The 19,883-nt window shown below is 59.0% G+C and overlaps 2 protein-coding genes across 2 annotated transcripts; both read left to right on the forward strand.

The window, feature by feature from the left end:
- Positions 1–746: 746 nt before the first annotated feature.
- Positions 747–7,105, forward strand: C1QL1 (complement C1q like 1). Its single transcript, XM_005234900.3, has 2 exons — positions 747–1,528; positions 6,279–7,105. Exons 1-2 carry the CDS (start codon positions 752–754, stop codon positions 6,456–6,458), a joined length of 957 nt encoding a protein of 318 aa, XP_005234957.2. The 5' UTR covers positions 747–751; the 3' UTR covers positions 6,459–7,105.
- Positions 7,106–10,304: 3,199 nt separating this feature from the next.
- On the forward strand, positions 10,305–19,509 carry KIF18B (kinesin family member 18B). The gene is made up of 15 exons (XM_027783120.2): positions 10,305–10,517; positions 11,005–11,109; positions 11,393–11,503; positions 13,002–13,199; positions 13,425–13,601; positions 14,005–14,079; positions 14,198–14,261; positions 14,351–14,393; positions 15,127–15,242; positions 15,528–15,645; positions 16,379–16,593; positions 17,356–17,899; positions 18,637–18,732; positions 18,922–19,013; positions 19,394–19,509. The coding sequence occupies exons 1-15, from the start codon at positions 10,305–10,307 to the stop codon at positions 19,507–19,509; spliced, it is 2,283 nt and encodes a 760-aa protein (XP_027638921.2).
- The last annotated feature ends 374 nt before the right edge of the window (positions 19,510–19,883 follow it).

Here is a 19,883-nt window from a genome sequence, read left to right on the forward strand (position 1 = left end):
TTGCCATCGTGTCCCGCTGTCCCCGCCGAGGTTGACAGAGATGGCAGGCGACAGAGCGGGCGCAGCTGCGTGTCCCTGTGTCACGAGCCCATCGGTGCTCAGCCCCCCAGCAATGGCACTTGCGTGTAGCCGTCACCCTTTAGCGTGGCCTGGCTGTCCCAACGGTGGCACCTATGGGTGCCCCGCTGTCACCGTGGCCTTTGCCACTGGTGGTGGCATCCCATCCTGCGACCCCGCAGTTGACCCTGATGGGTGTTTCTGGGTGGGGGGTGCTTGGCCAGGTGGGTGTCCCCTGGGCTGTCCCCACGCGTGGGTTCCGTCAGTGCCCAGCGCTGTGGGAGGAGAAACTAAGGCCGGCGGGCAGGAGGGGCCCTGCTCTGGGACCGTCCCCGTGGCTTTGCCTCCGAGGGGACACGGGTGGCGGGTTCCAGGGCTGTCCCCAACTCCGGGGACGGGGCCACCGGCTGGTCCCGGGCACGGAGGTGACAGAACTCCAGCCCCCGAGGGGACGTGCCCGCCGGGCGCATCGCGTGGGCCCCGTGGGGACAGGGCGCGGCTCCGGGTGAGCACGCGGGGGGAGGGCGGAGGGGGACCCCAGCGGGGGGGGGGCGACCCCACGGCCAAAAGGGAGGTCCGGGGGGGGCTGCAGGGATGGGCGTGGCAGAGGGGCGTGACGGGGGGCGTGCCTCCCCGCTCGGAGACGTGCGTGGGCGGGCACAGGGGAGGGGCTGAGGGCGTGGCCGGGGCGTGGATGGGCGTGGTCAGGGCGGGCGCGGGGCGCACCGGAGCCAGCGGAGCGCAGCGGAGCGGCCGCCGCCGCCGCCACCCCCGAGTCGTCCCCCCCCCGCCGCCGCCCTGCTCCCCCCCCACCGGCACCATTCCCACCCCCGGGCGGCAGCGCGCCCCGGCCGGGCGGCGGCTCAGCCTGGGCCGGAAAACTTTGCTGGCGGCCGCGGCGGGGGTGGTGATGGTGCTGGTGCTGGTGGTGCTCATCCCGGTGCTGGTGAGCTCCGCCGGTACCGATGGCCGGTACGAGATGCTGGGGACCTGCCGGATGGTCTGCGAGCCCTACGGCCCCGCTGCCCCGCCGCAACCAGCCGAACGCGGCCCCATCCCGCCGCCCTCCACCCTGGTGCAGGGTCCCCAAGGCAAACCAGGGCGACCGGGAAAACCAGGACCACCGGGACCGCCGGGAGAACCAGGACCGCCAGGACCGGCGGGGGCGCGGGGTGAAGCGGGACGACCGGGACCCCCGGGATTACCGGGACCAGGGGCTACAGGTGCGGTGAGTGCAGCTACCTATAGCACGGTGCCACGCGTCGCCTTCTACGCCGGCCTCAAGAACCCCCATGAGGGCTACGAGGTCCTCAAGTTCGACGACGTGGTCACCAACCTGGGCAACAGCTACGACGCCAGCTCGGGCAAGTTCACCTGCGCCATCCCCGGCACCTACTTCTTCACCTACCACGTCCTCATGCGCGGCGGCGATGGCACCAGCATGTGGGCCGACCTCTGCAAGAATGGTCAGGTAAGGGCTGGCCATCCCGGCTACCAGCCCCACCATGTGGGACGGGAGCTGTTGCTGCCCCCCAAGCTCCCAGGAAGGGCTCTGGGTGCTTCCTCAGGGTGCCACATCCTTTTCCCGGCCCTAGGAATGCACCCCCAGGGTTCTCCATCCTTCTCCTGGCCCCAGAGATGAACCCTCAGTCACATCCTTCTCCTGGTGCTGATGACAGGCTCCGGGCGCTTCCTTGGCATGCCCCATCCTTTTCCTGGCCCCAGGGATGCATCCCAAGGGTGCCACATCCCTCTCCCAGTGGCAGTGATGTGCTCTGGGTGCGTCCCTGGGGTGCCACATCCTTCTTCTGTCCCCAGGGCTGTACCTCTGGGATGCTCTGTCCCTCTCCTGGTGGCAACGATGAGCTCTGGGTGCAGCCCCGCATTGCCTTGTCCTGCTCCCAGCCCTGGAGATGCATTCTCGGCATGTCCCATCCCACTCCCAGCCCCGGAGATGCACCTCCAGGATGCTCCATCCTTCTCCCAGTGGTGGTGATGGGCCCTGGATGCATCCCCAGGGAGCTCCGTCCTTCTCCCAGTCCCAGAGATGCCCCCTCCCCGGTGCCTCATCCCTCTCCCAGCACTGGGGACATACTCTGCCACCATACCTGTGCTGTCCTGATTTGTCCCCAAGGGTGCCCTCAGTCCTTCCTTGGCTCCAGAGACATGCCTCTAGGGTGCCCTGGGACGTCGCTGAGCCCTGCCATCATCCCTGCTGGGACTCCCCCAGGGGGGGACAGGGCGGGCTCCTTTGCAGGGGACAGTGTCTGCATGGCCTGGAGCGGGGCAGCGCCTGCCCCACTTTTGGGGTGCTGCACCCCCATCCCAGAGCCAGCTTGGCTGCTGCTGTGTCAGGAGAGATGTCCCCACTGCTGGCCAGGCTGTGTGGTGGACACCATAGGGGGGCCACCCTGAGGCTGGCCCTATCCTTGCCCCTCCCCTGGTTCCAGCATCCCCCCCCCCCGACTCCATCCATCTGAAAACCTTCCCGATGCCAAGACACAGTCTCTCCACCCCCGTGACTTGCAGGTGATGCTCAAAACGCTGTCCCTTTCCCACACCATGTGTCCCCCCGAGCCACGACTCAAGGCACAAGATGTGGCCGTGACCCCCAAAATGTCACTTGAGCTTATTCCCTTGGGTGTCACCACAGCCAGCATCCACTCCAGGATTCATCCCACTCCACTCCTGGTTCTCATCATTCTCTCCCAGCATCAAGCCCTGTGGTGCATCCCTGTCCTGAGGATATACAACACTGAATTAACCCAAAACTGAGTTATAAACCCAAAAAATAGCCAGGGGTGGAAGGGGAAGTGGGAGCATTGGCACAGCCACAGTGCTTCACCCCTCGGCTGAAAACTGCCGAGCCAGGAGCGCAGTGGGGGCAGGAGCCTCTCGGCATTTTTTTCTCCATCCAAACAGTTTAAATTTTCTTTTTTTTTTTTTTCTTTTTTTTTTTTTGGCTCCCCCCTACTCCAGCCCAAAATTTTGGGGGTCCTAGCGACGCTTGGCACAGCCAGCTCTTTCTCCTAAGCAGCATCAGTGTAACTCTGAACTGAGCATCCCCAAAAAACCACCTCATCCCCTTTTTTCCTCCCCCAAAATATTTTTGGGTTCCCCCCAAACCTTCCCACCTCCTTCTCCACCCCACCGAGCTCTGACCACCCCCGGCTTGGTGGGGAACTGACACACCCCCCCCCGGGCACTACTGGATGAATTTCCAGAAGCTACGCAGCCCCTCGTCAAGAGGAACCGCGCTCAGTCGGCGCGCGGCGATGCAGCTTAATTAACTGGTAGTTAATTACTAACGAGCTATCAGCACTCCAATATTTATAAAGAAGCGGCTCGGGAGGCAGGGGAGCGTTTTGGCGGGCTGGCACTGGCGGGAGAGTTTAAAAAAGGTACCCCCCCAAATGCCACAAATAATTAAAAATGGGGTTAATTGGGGTTTTGTTGCCAAATATACCTCATCCTTGACAAGGCGGGGGGGGGGGGGCGGGGGGGGCAGGGGGAGTTCCCAGCAGATAAGGGTAGATCCTGGCATCCTCAGAGGGAATTATAACCTGGGGGGGCCCCTCTGACCCCCCACTTTGCTCTGGGCACTGCCAGTTTTGGGCACAGCCCATCACCCCTGCGCTGGGGCTGGAGTTAACGAGAGCCAGGGGAGCCCCAGCGCTGGGAGGGAGCTGCTCCCGGTGATTAATTAGCTTTAATTATTCTTATTTGTATTAGCCTGTAGAGGAGGCAAGCAGGGCAACGGGATGGCGGGAGATGCTGGATGGATGGACAGATGGCGGAGGGGGTTGGAGCCGGGTGGTTTTGGGGTCCCCGTGGTGGGGTGAGGGACGTCCTGGCTGGCTCGTGTAGCTGAAGGGGTGTGCGGCTGTGCTGTGGCTTGTGGGTGGGCACAGCCCCGGGGGGATTCCCGTGGGTGGGGGCTCAGGGACGGTCCCCAAGGGACCCTGTCTGTGGGGACACAGGGACCTGCCCTGGGAGCCCAGGGGGGCACTTGCTGCTGCACCCAGGGGTCCTGGGGGACACCTGCTGCCATGCCCAGAGGGGTCTTTGGGGGGGCAGCTGCTGCTGTGCATGGGGATGCTGGCAGGGCACCCCCCACAATGACCAGGACCCCTGGGGGGCACCTACCACCATGCCCCAGACATCCTGGGGTAGATACCCAGGCCCAGGAGTGCTGGGGGGGGGGGTACCTGCTGCCATGACCAAGGACCCCGGGGGGGGACACCCACCACTGCACTTGGGGGTCCTGAGTGGCACCTGCTGCCATGTCCAGGAGTGCTGGGGGGGCACCTTCCACTGCACTTGGGGGCCCCTGGGGGGGCACCCGCCTGCCACTCCTTGGGGGTCCTGGACTGTGGTGGCTGTGCTGGCCATGGCACATGGGGCACATGGTGTCAGTGACAGTGGCTTGCAGCAGAGCCAACCACTGGGGCTGGGGGCTGGCCCCCACACAATGGTTCCCACCTCCAGGGGCTGCGTCTGGCTGTGGCATGGGGAAACTGAGGCACAAAAAAGGACAAGGGGGGGTGAAGCCATCAGCGGGGGGACATGGTGGCAGAGTCCCCACCTCCTCTGCCACCATGGTGCCAGGGGTGGCTCAGCCTGGCCCCGGCGCTGCCATTTATCTTCCCTGGTTAGCGCGAAGGGCTGGTGGGCGCACGGTGATGGGGTGGCTCCTTGATGAGGGAAGACGGATGGCACCGAGCAGCTCTAGCTGTGGCAGGGGGAAATGATGGCAGCAGAGCTGGTGCCAGGTGGCTTTTCCTGGTTCTCCTTCCCTCTGCTTCTTCCCTCCATCCTCTTCCTTGGCCCAAACTCAGGCAAGGCAGCATCCTCTGGAGACTGGGGTGCCATGACCAGCTGAGATTCACTGTGTTGCCCCCAGGGGACAGGGACCCTCATGGTGGTGGTGTAGGCACAAGGGTGACAGTGCTGGTCATAGCGTGAGGGGTACGGCTGCGTGGGTGAGAACAAGCCCAATGTCACCACCTGCTGGGCCCTCAGTAGGTTCCAGAATTAACAGTGTCTGACCATGCCATCACAGGCTGCTTGTGGGCTCTGGGGTGGTTCTTCCCTGCCTGGCATGGGCCCAATTAAGAGCCCATTCTCATCGGTTGTAATTAGGAGCATCTTTTTCCTGTGCTTCACGTTTGCATTTCACTTGGATTTTACCTGCCGGCTTGTCACTGTCACCCAGCGCCACACAATCTCCCTGCAAGGCAACAGTGTAGATTTGATTACCCAAGTAATTCTGCAGCGGCAGCGGGTTCCAGACACAAAGCTTCTTTTCCAGGCAGTTTTGGCACCTCTGGCGCTGCAGCACCTCCCAGCCTTGTCCTCCCGGCACCCAAGGAAATATTTATCAGGGGGAGCATCCCACCCCGCAGTGGGTTGGGATCTGAGTGAGCAGTGAGGCTTGGTTTTGGGGAGCTTGAGCTCAGCTGGCTCAGCCCTTTGCCACATGCTCATGGTCCTTGTGAAGCTCATGGGAAGATGAGTGGGGACGCACTGGGGTTCATCGGTTGGTGCTGAGCTGGGAGACGGGGTCCTGTGTCTGAGATGTGGCCCTTCATCTGAATTGGGAGCTCAGGTCCCGTGTCTGAGCTGTGGTCCCCATATTTAAATCTGGAGCCAGGGTCACGTGTCAGAGCCGTGGTCCTGCATCCAAACCTGGAGTCGAGGTTCCCTATCAGCGCTGCCGATCCCACATCCTGATATGGAGAAGGGGCCCTGTGTCTGAGCCGTGGTCCCATGTCTGAACCTGAAGCCATGGTCCCACATCTGCGCAGTGGTCCCACACTCAAATTGGGAGGCAGGGTCCCCATGTCTGAGCCATGGTCCTGCATCCGAACCTGGAGTCAGGTTCCCGTGTCTGGGCCGTCATTGTGCACCTGAATCCAGAGATGGAGCCTTGTGTCTGGGCCACAGTCCCATGTCTGAATCCGGAGCCATGGTCCCACGTCGGAGCTGTGGTCCCACACCTGAGCCTGCTGGGTCAGGGAGAGGCTCTGGGTGATGTTCAGAGAAGCCGCCTCCATCAGGGACCTGTTCACCCATGTGTGGGGATCCAGGGCACCCCATGCCACCCTGGAGCTAGCGGGGCAGTCTCCCTGGCTGTGGGTGAGCTGGGACCCTGGGTGTCCTGTGGGATCTGAGGGCTGAGCCGTCTCCTGAGCCAGGTAACATGGGTATCCCCTGCGCAGGTGCGGGCCAGCGCCATCGCGCAGGATGCCGACCAGAACTATGACTACGCCAGCAACAGCGTCATCCTGCACCTGGATGCGGGGGATGAGGTCTTCATCAAGCTGGACGGAGGCAAAGCCCATGGTGGCAACAACAACAAGTACAGCACCTTCTCTGGCTTCATCATCTACTCGGACTAAGCCTGGACCCACAGCATCACCCCACAGCCCTCCAGCCCCATGGCATCTCCCTGCTGCTGTCCAGCCCCCACAGCATCCCCCAATGACTGTCTAGCCCCACGGCATCCCTCTGCCATGATTTGGCCCCATGGCATCCCCCCACTGCTGTCCAGCCCTACAGTTTCCCCCTTGCTACTGTCCAGCCCCATGGCATCCCTCTGCTGTGGTCCAGCCCCACAGCATCTCCCCACGGGTGGTCCAGGCCATCTATGGCGCCCCGCCCCCCCGCCCCCCCCCCCCCCCCTTCCCCATTAGCTCACCCCTCAGCTGCTGATTTCAGGGCTTGGGGGACTGCAGGGAGCTAGGGGCCAGCAAGAAGCTGGGGGACCCCCCCCTGCACTGCCCCCCTGCCCCCCTGTCCCCTGGCTACACACCCCGCTTGGCCCCATGGCACCCTGCTCTCTGCTGCCTCCCCACACTGGGGTGATGCTGGGGGCCGGGGGGTCCCTGCCAGCGTGTATATATGTACAGGACGTGCAGATGTCTGAGCGGGTGCCCCTCTACCCCGTCCCTGTCCAGCCTGTGCTGGGGGCTGCGCTGGGGACGGGGGGAGATGCCTTGTGCCCGACCCTGGGGCAACTCCATGGTAAAGCAGAGCTGTGACCTGTCCCTGTCTGCTGTCTGTGTCCCTGCGTGGGGCAGAGCCCATGCCCCCCGCCCCGGGGTTGGGGTCCTCCCACCCCTCCAAGCGACCCTGCTTGGCTTAGCGATCTGCCCGAGCGGGGAGGTGCTGGGGGCGGCTCCTCTGCTCCCAAGCCCTGGTGTCCCCTCTGCCACCTCCAGTGGGGTTGCTGGGTGTGCCACCATGTCCCTGTCGCCCAAGCCCACCCAAACCCATGGCAGGGTGTTTTGCCAGGGGCACAGTACCCCACAGCAGGGTGGGGGGGCATGGTCAGGCCACGCAGAGCCATGGGGACCCCTCAGGCGCACACGCCTGTCACCGCTGCCTCAGTGCGGGCAGGACATGGCCCAATTAGAGGTGACAGCGAGTGCCCAGAGCCACAGAGCGGCTGTGGTGGGGGTCAGGGGGACGGGAGATGCGGGGGACATGTGGGTGCCCCTGGGGACGGGGGGGGGTGGGTGTCGCCCCGCAGGCCCTAGTGGGTCCCTGGTGCTCATTTCTCAGCACTAATTAATGGGACGAGGCAGTGGCTGGGCAGCTCGTTAGGGCCAGGGCTGTCTGCTCCAAGCTGTGGGGAGAAGCCTGCCGTTAGGAGCGGGTGTGACAGCACCCCGGTCCCCAGCTGACACTGGGGAACACCCTGGGCTCCACAACCCACCCGGGCCCGCGGCTGGGCGACAGCGCTGGGGCTGCCGGTTCTCCCCGCTGCGGGGGACCGGCCCGGCTCGGTGGCCACGGTGGGGATGGGGCAAGGGGGAAAGATGGCGGCCGGGCCAGCGCGCGGGACTGCGGCTCGCGGCGGGGGGGCGTGGGCAGGGCGCGAGGGGCCAGCGCCCGTCCGGCCCGGGGCAGAGGCGCGGCCGTTGGGGGCCGTTGGGGAACGGCTCAGAGCAGCGGTGGCACAGCTGGTGCTGCCGGCCGGCCGGAACGCCGCCGTCTGCAGCGCGCGGGGGGGGGGGGGGGGGAGAAGGAGGAGGGGGGAGAGGAGGGGAGGGGGGGGGGGAGGAGAAGGGGGAGGGGGGGAGCCCCAGGTTGCTCCCAGCCCCGTCCAGCCTGGCCTCGGACACTGTCAAGGATGGGGCAGCCTCAGCGCCCTCACAGTAAATGATTTATTCCTCATGTCCACTCTGAATGTGCCCTCTGACGGTTAAAAGCCATTGCCCCTCACCCTACAGGCCCTGGTAAAAACTTTCTTGGACTTTCTTAGAAGCCCACTTGATACATGTTGGCAGGCTGCAGTAAGGTCTCCCCAGAGCCTTCTCTGGGCCGAACGACCCCAGCTCCCTCGGCCTCTCTCCACAGCAGAGCTGTTCCAGCCCTCAGGTAATTTCTGTGGCCTCCTCTGGAGCCGCCCCAACAGGTCCATGTCTGCCTTGTGCTGGGGACCCCGAGCTGGACGCAGAGCTCTGTGGAGAAAAGGGTTTGTGGAGCAGGGCTGGGGGAGACGTGGCTGGGCTGGAAAAGCAGGCAAGCAAGAACAGTGTGAAGATTAACACAGACGAGTACGAAGTCTTAACCCTTGGGGTGGGATAACCCAGGAGCCCAGCAGAGGCTGGGATCTGTGTGGCTGAGGAGCAGCCTCGCCAGGAGGGACCTGGGGATTCTGACAGATGATGACCCGAACAGGAGTCAGCAGCACACTGTGGCAAGAGCAGGGTGTTTTTAGCTCAGACAGAGAGGTGATCATCCCGCTCAGAGCTGTGTCCAGCTCTGATCCCCGCAAGTCAGGAAGGATGGGGACGGAGCAGAGAAGTTCTGAAGAAGGGCCATGGAGATGATCCGAGGGCTGGAGAGCCTGCCCTAGGAGGAAAGATCCTGGAGAAGACTTGGGAACAACCTCATCGGTTTTTGAGTACTTAAAGGGCAGCTGCAGAGGATGGAGGCGCTTGGTCACAAGGAGAAGACAATGGGCAACAGGTATACATTGCACCAGGAGAGATTTCATCTCAATATGACAGGTGGTTTTTATAGTGAGGACATTCACTGGAACAACCTCCCCAGGGACACAGCAGAGTCCCCATACCTGTAGGTGTTGAAGATGCAACTGGACAGGGTGTGAGATGATCCCATCTGGGCTTCCTTTCCTACAAAAGCTTGGACAGGATGATCTCTCCAGGTCCCTTGCAGCCCAGGCTGTTCTATGGTGCTGGGGGCTGCAATGGTGCTCGGCGCTCCAGGAGACGTGATGTAGAGGATGGTGGTGGGTTGTCGGGGTAGAAAATGAGGCTGGGCAGGTGCTTTCCAGGCATTTTGAGGGACAAGGATCACTTGCTCTCTGCTCTCCTGGGGTGGGAATGATGGGAGGAAGTTGGATGGATCCATAGCACAGAGAGCACTTGATTTTGCCATCCCTTCCCAGCCTGAATCGCTGTGATGGGCAGAGCTTTGGGAGGATGCTGAGTTTCAGAGCGGGACCTGAGGTGAAACTGACTCGTCGTGGGGTGTGAGCATCTCCCAGGCTGGCAGCTCTGTAAAGCCAGGTCTGAAAGCTCTTTGCCTGACGCTGCAGACCCCTGTGCTGTTCACAGGCTGTCATCAGACGATCGACTTAACAAGCACATCACTTCTGCGAGGCAGGCACTGAGCGGGAGACAACTGCTCTCCTGTCTAATCATGTGCCGGGCTGGGCACTGGAGGATGCTATTCCTGGCTCTCCGGTGTGCTCTGCGAGCCGCTGAAGGCTGCCTCTGTCACCGTGCCCACCTGGCAGGCACGTCTCGTGTCTCTATCTGCATAAAATAACTTCAGGATCTTCAAATGAGAGAACTGTGAAGCACTGAGTGCTGCTAATGGGAAGAAGGGCTGAGGCTCTCTGGATTAGTGTGTCCTGCTCTGAGGGTGGTGCTTCAGAGAGGGTATTAGAAGATGCAGGGGGTGGGTGGTGGAATATGAGATGAATTACAAGGTCTGAAAGAAGCAACACCTTTTGAGAGATGGGGGAATGGGGCTGCTCGGCTTGTTAAAGGGCAGGTTCAGGGACGATTTGAGCGTCTAAGCAAGTGATAGTTTGGGGACTCATTCTGTCCCTGCTAAATTAGAGAAGCTGAAACACAGAAAACAATTGCACTGAAGGGTAATGCAGCTAGTGCGGAGGGTAATTAGCTTTGCCTTGTCTCCACAAAGCCTGTGAGTGACCCCCACCACAGGGGTTGCTGCAGGAAGCTCTCCGACAAGGAGAGGACATTATGTCACTCCCGTTAACGATCATTTCAACCATCCATCCACCCTTTCTCCTCACAGCGTTTGCCTATGGCGCAACGGGAGCAGGAAAAACCTACACCATGTTGGGCTCAGAGAAAAGCCCTGGCATCATGTACCTCACCATGGTGGAACTTTACAAAAGGATTGAGGCCAGAAAGGAGGAGAAGATCTGTGAGGTCCTAGTCTCCTACCAGGAGGTACGCGGCAGCTGAGCCCTGTCCCCTCCTGTCTCTGTGTAGGTCGCTGTTGCTAAGATTTGGGGTTGATCCAGACCCTGTAGTGCCACTATCAGGGTACCTGCTGCACTGCCAGTTGTGCCTGGCATCCCCAGGGCAGCCCTAGAGCCCTGGGAAGCAGGCTTGCCCACCCAGTTCGGTAAACTGGTGCTGCTGGTTTCTCCCATCTGGAGTCAGGGAATTCTCTTCCTTGCCATGGTCCCTGTAGCAATGAGAACTTCCCGGCTGAAAGGGCTTTAGAGGAGCGGTGGCACAGGGACTTGCCAGTCAATCCCTCCTGCCAAGCCATCCTCTGCATTTAGAGTGCTGTCAGCTGTTCTCGGTGCCGTGAGGTCCTGGAGGTGATGTTGGAGCCACTGGGTTGTGTGACTCTGGGGGGGGTACAAGGCTCCACTCTCTGTCAGCAGGGAACCAAACCCTCAGCCTTACATTAAGTTCCCTGCTCCAGGTGTACAACGAACAGATCCATGACCTGCTGGAGCCCAAGGGCCCTCTGGCCATCTGGGAGGATCCCAAGAAAGGAGTTGTGGTTCAGGGTCTGTCCTTCCACCAGGTGGGTATAAAAATGGGCACAAAGCCTGGGCAATGCTGCACCTATACCAGTTCTGAAAGTGGATGTGTGTCCTGGGGTCACAGGCATGAGTGTGTGTGTGAAGATACGGGGGTGCCATCTGCACGGCTCCCGGCTGACAGCAAACGTGACCCCATGCTGAAACAAGGCCTGCAGAGCTGCAGGATGCTGTCAGCCCGAGTTGCCATGGCTGCTTGGTGTCGTGTTGTCTTGGTGCCTGTTTACGGGGTGTGCTGATACCAGCCCTCTACCCGTTCTCTCCCAGCCCATGTCGGCAGAGCAGCTCCTGGAGACGTTGGCTGCTGGCAACAAAAAACGGGTACAGCATCCCACCGATGCCAATGCCACCTCCTCCCGCTCACACGCCATCTTCCAGGTGAGGGCTGGCGGTTATGACATTGCTTGGGTTTTGTGCTGAAAAGAGGGCTAGGATGCAAGGCTGTGCCAGGACCAGCATTATGGGGTTCCTGCCCCTGCTGCTGGTGTGCCCCGGGGAAAATCAGAGTGGTTGTGGCCGTGAAAAGTGCTATAGGGCTGGGCAGGCCACTAGCCAATGCTGCAGCAGGACAGCACATAGCGGTCATGCTGATGGCCACATCCCCCGGACAGCCCTGTACTCCCAGCTTGATGTTACATCTCCCAAGGGCTGAAATTTCACTTGGTGCTTTTGACTTTTGCTGACTTAGCATGTGGGAGCCATACCTAAAACCTGACCCAGAGCAAAGGGGGCTGACTTGCGCATCCCCCCAGATGCTGCAGGCAGGCTGTCACCTCTGCTGTGTCTCCCTTGGTACCGTGTCAGGAATTATGCTCCCCTGGGGGCTCTGTAAATTTGCTCCCTGGTTTCTCAGTGCTCTGCTATATAAAACTTCCAGTTGATTTCAATTCCAGCCAGGCCCTTCCCCAAATTAGCAGGGCTGTCACGGCTGCATGGGGAGACAGAGGGCTCTGACTGTAATTTTAGTCTGAACCTGGTGCCTTGCCCGTTGCTGCTTGCAGGGGTGAAGTCCAGGTGTCTGGATGCTTTTCCAGCCGGCTTCCCAGCTGGGCTTGTCAGTGGGTGCTGGATTCCTGCCTGCTGCAAATCCATTAGCTGTGCTGGAAATCTGCCCTTCCCACTGCCAGCTCTGGCTCCTGGCAGGCAAACTGCAGTCTCATGAGGACACAGGACCAGTCACTGGCCTCCAGCATCTCCATGGCACCTCCAGTCCATGCAGGAGTTGCTCCTGGGGGGCTGAGGGTGTTATAGGGAAGGAAGGGAAGTGATTGCTTCTCTTGGGAGATCTTTAGGGACGCAGAAGGGGAAGTTATGGAGTGGTACTGCCAGGTGAGTCTCAGTGGCTCTGTTCCTCCTCACCTGCACCAGCTGTGGGAAATGGGCTTGGCACTGAAAGCCCTGGCTGAATGCCTCCCTGGAGGTGCTGCAAGGCTGTGACTGGGGGCTTGCAGCCCCTGTCTGAGGTTTGCTAGCAAAATCCACAATCTAAGTTGGGACTGGGGCTGCCACTGTGCGTGAGCCCTTCCCAGGTCGCGACAGAGCTCTGAGTTAGCGTGTTGCCCTTCAGGGACCTGGCCAGCTGTACCCTGCTCAGTCACCACATGTAGGAGATGCTGATTATTTTCTGTAGCTCTGTGACTTCCTGCAAGATCCCTTCTGTGGCTTTGCTACTCATGTCATCACTGAGTTTTTTGGCTTGTCTTCTCAGTGTGCCAGGTTCCTGTTGTCTTCCTGCCTGATCTCACAGCCCACATGATCCACTTTGCCATCCTGTTATAAACATCAAAACCTTGCCCCGCTGGTGATGCTGCCTCCAGCCAGCAACCACCCCACATGTCTTGTTGAGCTGCAGCCTCACCAACCTCTGTTCTTGCAGATCTGTGTGAAGCAGTGGGATCGCATTTGCGGCCTCACTCGGGATTTTCAAGTGGCCAGGATGAGCTTGGTCGACCTGGCAGGCTCAGAGCGATCTTCGGTCACCGACACCAAGGGAAAGTGGCTCTGGGAGGGCACCAACATCAACCGCTCACTGCTGGCCCTCATCAATTTCATCAATGCATTGGCTGATGGAAAGGTAATATTGTTCCTCCTGTGGCCTTGCCAGGCTCTGGCTCTCTGGAGTGGGTGAATGTGAGTGCTGTCCTTAAGTGGTGGTCCTGCCAGTGTGGTGGGGACAGCAACCTGGGCTGGGCTCTGAGAGGTGCTATGGGATGAGTGTGGCTGTTCCCTTGTGGCACAGGATTCAGAGCTGAGTGCCCAAGGGACAAAAGCTGAGCAGACCCTTGATCTCCTGGTACAGAGCAAGAAAACCCACATCCCGTACCGGAACAGCAAGCTCACGCGCTTGCTGAAGGACTCCATTGGTGGCAACTGCCGTACCACCACGATCACCGCTGTGAGTCCCTGCGTGCTGGCTTATGAGGACACCTACAACACACTCAAGTATGCCAGCCGGGCCAAGGACATCAAGCAGTCAGTGAGAATCTCATGTTGTGGTGGTGATCTGTGTGTTTGGGAGCTTCTGGGGATGGGTGGGCAGGAGCCTGGTGCGTAGTGGTGTAGGTTAGTGGGTGCCTTCCTTATCCAGCTTGAGTTTTCCAGCCCTGGGGGTGTTGCTCGGGGCAGAAAGCAGCTGATGAAGCTGCAGACAGCGGGTGCCTGGTCTTCTGCTAAAGCCTCTCAGCCCAGAGCCCAAAACGACTTGTGACTGCAGCAGCATGTCCCTGAGCACAGGTCATGTCCACCGTAGCCACCTTGGGGCTCTCTGGGGACCCTGGAGTGTGGAGGAGGCTGAGTAGCTGCCCTGCTCCAATGTCAGGAGAGGGGGTATGTGCTGCCCCAGTGCTGCTTTAACCTCTGCCTCATCCCTGTCTCTGCAGCTGAGGAGCAATGTGCTCAGCATAGACTCCCACATCAGTAAAGACGCCGCGATCTGTAAGCGGCTGCAAGCAGAGGCGAGACGCTGGTGGGAGGGCAGGGCTCTGTCTTTAGCTGTGATTTGCTTGGGGTGCAGGCCTCTGAGTTCCTGGGGGTCATGAAACTATCGGAGCAACAGATGGTTCTTCCTTGCAGGTGGCAGATCTGCAGGCAAAGCTTCGTGCCTATAAGGATGCTGCACGGGAGGCAGAGAACCAAGCACCAGCACCACAGGCTTCCCTCAGCTCAAGCCCAGCAAGGCTGTCCAGGTGAGGCTGGTGGGGAGGAAGGACAGAGCTTGGTGTGACCTCCTGGTGTCCCCTGTGTCAAGGAGCCCACAGGGTTTTCATGGGTTGGTTTATACGGCAGCAGGCCGGCTGGCAACAGCTAGGAGTCACCTGTCCCGTAGAGGAAAAAGGATCCTAGGTCAGGAGTCAGCAGGGCTCATTGGGAGAGCTTTAAACTTGAAGGGGGAAGAGAATAAAACCAAGGTCTTTAGAGATGAGCCTGGGGGCAGTATGCCAGGGCTGGAAGGGAGGTAGCCCAGCTGAGGTGCATCTACACTAATGCCTGAAGTGTGGGCAACAAACAGAAGGAGCTGGAAGCCGTCGTGCAGTAGGAAGACAGCATAGTCACCGTCACAGAAACATGGTGGGATGACTTGCACAACTGGAATGCTGCAGTGAATGGCTACAAACCCTCCGGAAGGGACAGGCAGGGAAGGAGAAGCAGCAGGGTAGTCAGGGAGCGTTTAGACTGCCTAGAGCTGAATGATGGTGACAGTAGGGTGGAGTGTTTATGGGTAAGAATTAGAGGGAGGGCCAACAAGGTGGATATCCCGGTGCGAGTCTGTTATAGACCACCTGACCAGGATGAAACAGCAGATGAAATATTCTATAAGCAGCTGGAATTCTCACAATTGCTAGCCCTTATTCTTGTGGGGGACTTCAGCTTACTAGATGTCCGCTGGAAACATGTGCTTGGGGATATGGTTTAGTGATGGACTTGGCAGTCCTGGGTTAACAGTTGGACTTGATGATCTCAAAGGTCTTTTCCAACCTAAATGACTCTTCTGGCATCTGTAGGCTGGAGGAAGCTGTCCCAAAGACAGGCTTGGCCCTGGATGATCAGAGGGAGAGTGATGGAGAGGAGCAGCAGCTGAAAGCTGGATGGCCTGTTAAGCTGCAGCTGGAATCGGAGGAGAAATCGGAGGAGAAGGGGTGGGCAGCACAGCAGGGCTTGGCGTAATGAACAGGGTCCAGAAGAGGCTGGGGGCACTCAAATAGCCTTGTAGGGTACACTGGGCGTGCTGGGAGAGGGCAAGAGCTCAGCCAGTCTCTGGGGTCCTGGCTCAGCATGTGCTAGGCTGTGGATTGCTAGCGAAACCTCTTAACTTCCCAGACAACAGAGAGTTTGGGGGCTAAACGCAGCTTAAATATGGGCTAATTGTAGTCTCAATAAGTAAGGATTTTTGGCTGATTGCTCCAGGCTCCAGAGGAAATGCTTCCCAGCAGCCCCAGAGCAACCCACCAGACAGATCTCCAGCTGGAACTGAAGAAACCAAGCTGCCTTTTACAGGGGTTGTCTGGCAGCCAGACAGAGATGTGAGTGTCCTCATGCCCTCCCCACATGCTGCTGCTTCTTGTTTGCCTGTGGAGGACGGGTTGTGCACCCCTTTGTTCCACGTAGCCATCCTAGGGATGGTCTAGATGGAGATGGGACCAGGTCTTTGCTTGCAGATGACTGCCTACCCTGTAAAATAAGGCATTTGGCTCCTGGGGATCTAATCCCATGGGATAATCTCTTCTGGAAATGCCAGCAATGAAGGTTTCCAGGCATAACAACTGTGTGAGCCTTAAGTGCGTGGTGTTAGTCTTAAAATTACCTCTATGAAGTCTTTCCTCCTGCCTCTGCTCCCCCAGGTCCTGCCCTGGCAGGGTTCCCATGGCACCATCTGCTGATGTCTCTGCCACAAGCATCTTGGCAGAATGAACCTCTTTAGAAAGGTCTCTTGAGGGAGGCTGGCCTTGATCTGTGCCTGGATCTCTGTCTGCCTCTAGCCAAGCCAATGAGTGTGTGAAGAGCCCAGCAAAAAGTCTGTGGATGCCATTTTGTCCCCTGTATGTTCACCTGTTGGTTACAACTCACAGCTCAGATTCTCCAGTAAGATTTACAGCTTGCGTATCTCACAGCTTCAAATTTTGCCTCTTTCCCTCTGCTAATGGGCTTTGCCCCACACAAGGAGGTGTCTTGGAGGTGATGCTGGTGGTGCTGAGGCTCTGGTGCCACCAGCCCAAGCTCACCTGCTAACTGTTTCTTGGTCTGTCTCGGTCCCAGGCTTGTAGCTGCCATCCTGAGCGTTGCCCGAAAGCAATATTCAGTCTTGAAGGCTGCCAGCCTCCTTGCTCCTGACATGGTCTCTGAATTTGAGGAACTGGAGCACCTGGTCCATCAAGAGGCTGGTGTAAGCCTGGAGCAAGGCACATCTCTGAACAGATCCACAGAAGTCAGCGCAGCCACCTCAGTCCAGAGGGTGCAGCAGGGCTGTAATGGTGAGGATTTGGATTTGAGGCAGTCAGTGCTGTCCCCTCTCCTTTGTCTCAGTGTGCACTGGGGGAGCTGGTGCAGGGGGACAACTCCCAGCCATGGGTACAGGGCAGGGAGATGAGTTTCTCCTGACGTGGCACCCAGTGGGTTATGCCAAGAGCGGCTCCAGCCTCGCTTTGTAGCACGGCCAGCGTCTCCGGCAGCCCGAGGCACGGCAGGGTGCATGAGCAGCTCTTGTCTCCGGGGAGCTCAGCATGTGTGTGCAAGTCAGCTTAAATGTGAGTGATATCTCTACACCAGGAGACCAAAGCAGCAGTTTTGATCCTAATTTTTTTTCTCATCTTGTTTACTCCTCTGGTACGTTTGCCCGAATCAGCCTGGCTGTAGCCTCCCAGCTGGGAGCCTGTGTCTGTCCAGAGCTGAGCTCTTCTTCCTCATCCTCAGTACCAATGCATGAACCTGATAGCAAAGCTGTGGGTTCTGCAGACCCCGTTGTCTGGGAACACACCAGCCATTGCCACAGGGCGCTCGCGTTGGGACCAGCCTGGTGCCTTTAGGCTGACAGGGTGCAGGATTATTTGTGCTAGCTCTTTTCCTCTGGGTTTAACGTGGTTTGATGGAAACACCCGTTGGCAAATGGCTGCTGTAGGGCTTGCTGGGCAGGTCTCTGTGGAGCTGTGATGGGGGTGCAGAGAGGGACGCCCCAGGGTTTGGAGGTGCCTGGGAGCTGCAGACAGGGAGGTGACTTTTTATCTCTGCTCTTCTAGCTGAGATGTCTTTTGCTGTGCCCAGTACCCCTGTGAGGAGTGCCACCCTACAATGCTTGGAGCAGGTTGCTCCACTCTCCCGTCCCACACCAATGGCTCCCAGCCCGACGAAGAAGAGGAGGAGGTCTGAGGTGAACAGTGCTTCCCAAGTGGGAGCTCCCTGCAGCCTCAAAACGCAGACGAAACTCCAGCGGAGATGTGGGAAAGAAGCAGAGACTCCCAGGGTGACACCAAGCCCAGGCACCCTCTGCCTCAAAGCAGCAGCCCAGGCACCCCCTGTCTCCCCTGTGTCATCGTGTTGCACCCCCGGAACCTCCCTGCTGACAGCCACCAAAAGATGTGTGCCCCTGATGGTGTCAGCTGCCCAAAACGGCTGCACCCAGCCTGCCCTGCCTGTCCACAACCTGAATGTGACTTTTGATATTTACGAGGACAGCAGCTCACCTGGCGCAGACAAGCCGGTTGCCTTCAACCCATCTGAGTTCTCTGTTTGGGAGAGCATCCAGAACATTCTAAACAAGCAGAACAGCGTCTTTGTGGCCAAGTAAGTGCTGCCTTTGTTTTGGTGATCCCTTCTCCATGGTCTTGCTGTTTGAGTGAATCCTTTGTGGATCACTGCAGCTCTGCTGGGAAGGGGGACTGGGCAGAAGACACTGCCTGTCCACAGGCTGAGCCAGCGGGCCAAGCTTGTGTGCGGATTGCTTGCAAGATACAAAAAGCATTCCAAGAAAATCTATTCCTCCTTGTCCTTTTCCCTTTGGACATGGGGATGGTTCTGTTCTGGAGCCCTAAGTGCTTGTTGGGAAGCAGGTGGGGCATCGCTTCTCCTCCCAGAGAGGCTGGAGCCAGGGTTGGGACTGCATAGCGTGGAGTTTTTCAGGTTTTCTCTTAACTGCTCATGTTTTGAAGAGGCTCTGGCTTTTACAGAGCTGCATGAGTTTGTGACCATCCAAAACCAGGGATCAGTATGCACTTGATAATGCAGGACACCCTTAGGTCTCGGCATGTCCTCCTATAGCTGTAGGAAATCATTCCTATGGAGGGTAAACTGGGTGAGCAGAGGTACCAGGGACTGGCCTGATGACCTCTGGGAGCAGCAGTACCTGGTGGTTGCCACCTACTGTGTGGATCTCCTGAGGATTCATCCCTGTTTGAATAATTTTCCCCGACAGCACTGGGCAGGCTTCCTGTGACTTGTGTTGGCCTGGTTGCTTCTGAGCCTCATGGGAGCAAGTAGTCAGGATCCAGCCCTGGCAATAACACTCTTTTCCTTGGCTACAGAACCTGCATCCCATTGTCTGTCATCAGGGGTTCCTCCATCCCCAAGCCCTCCTCTGTCTCCAGAGTACCCGCACAGAAGCGAAAGAGAGTGGAGAGGTGAGGCATCCACTAGCACCCTGTGCCCCAGAGCACTCTGTGCTGGCAGCTCCTGCCTGTGCTCCCCTCCGGAGCTCCAGCTCCCATCCCTGCCTGCATTTGCTCCACATCTTCTGTGATATCTTGGGACGATGGGGGGGCTCTGCTCTGAGCCTCGGGGGTTTAAAATGGCCTTTTTCTCTTCCACAGCACTGCTTCCCCCTCCCTGGGTGTGCTCCAGAGCCACATCAGCCAACTTCTGAGCAGCAGCCAGAGATCTCGGCAGCCCTCCCGCATCCCTGGTGAGACCTTTTCCCCTCTGCACCTGGCCAGGAGCCTGGGGAGCTACTCTTTCAGTTGCACAAGGCTGTGGGAGTGATCCCTGCCTCGGGGCAGGCAGCAAAGTGGTGCTGTGCTTGCCTCATTCTAGTTCGGGGGGGTGGGGTGGGGTGTGTGTGTGTGCAGGTTCCTGGGGATCAGGATGTTTGGTGCTGGTGGAAGATGCTGTTGGAGGTTTGCTGCTTCCTGGCTGCAGCCACAACCGCGGGGAAGGGCAGTGGGTGCTCGGAGAGGGGCAGAAAGGAGGAGAGAGCCGGCAGCACTTAGATCTCTGTCAAGAGGGGACCTGGCTTTGCTGCTTTTACTGAGGAGTTGCCTCATCCACTTCTCTTTCCATCCTCAGAACCTCGTTCAAGTGCCATTGCTTGGAAGGGCAGCAAGGAGACCAGTAAAAAGCCTGTGGCTCTTGGCAGCGCCTGCCCTCGTCCCACCCCCCAGCCAATGAAGCTCTTATGCTGATGGCTCCACCATCCCGGATCCTTCCCAAAGTCCAAACCCTGGTGCCAAACTTCTTCCTTTCTCTGAGAGCTCTATCTCCTCCTTCCTGCAGCCCCATAATGATCCCCTCCAGCCTTTCTTCTAGCCCTAGTCATCCCCTGCTGCCTCCTGCCCAGGCTCCTGGTTGTGTCCCCCGCCTCGACGCAGCCCCGTGTGTTTTTGCAGCAGATGGATTATTGCTGTTCCCTCTCAGCCCCTCTCAAATCTGCGCTAGGGTGTCGAGTACTAACAGATGGGTGATGCTAAGAAATAACATGTGCTTTTAATAAATCCCTTCATTTCAAACGAGAGGGGCGAGGGGAGATGTGTTCCTCTTGCTTTGCGCCTCCCCCTCC

This window comes from Falco peregrinus, chromosome 18 (genome assembly GCF_023634155.1).
Source record: "Falco peregrinus isolate bFalPer1 chromosome 18, bFalPer1.pri, whole genome shotgun sequence".
NCBI lineage: Eukaryota > Metazoa > Chordata > Aves > Falconiformes > Falconidae > Falco > Falco peregrinus.

Coding starts and splice junctions, on each gene's coding strand:
- C1QL1 (XM_005234900.3), top strand. CDS start 752: ATGGGCGTGGTCAGGGCGGGCGCGGGGCGCACCGGAGCCAGCGGAGCG. Junction 1,529..6,278: donor ACCTCTGCAAGAATGGTCAG/GTAAGGGCTGGC, acceptor TCCCCTGCGCAG/GTGCGGGCCAGCGCCATCGC.
- KIF18B (XM_027783120.2), top strand. CDS start 10,305: ATGTCACTCCCGTTAACGATCATTTCAACCATCCATCCACCCTTTCTC. Junction 14,080..14,197: donor GTAAGCGGCTGCAAGCAGAG/GCGAGACGCTGG, acceptor TCTTCCTTGCAG/GTGGCAGATCTGCAGGCAAA. Junction 17,900..18,636: donor AACAGCGTCTTTGTGGCCAA/GTAAGTGCTGCC, acceptor CCTTGGCTACAG/AACCTGCATCCCATTGTCTG.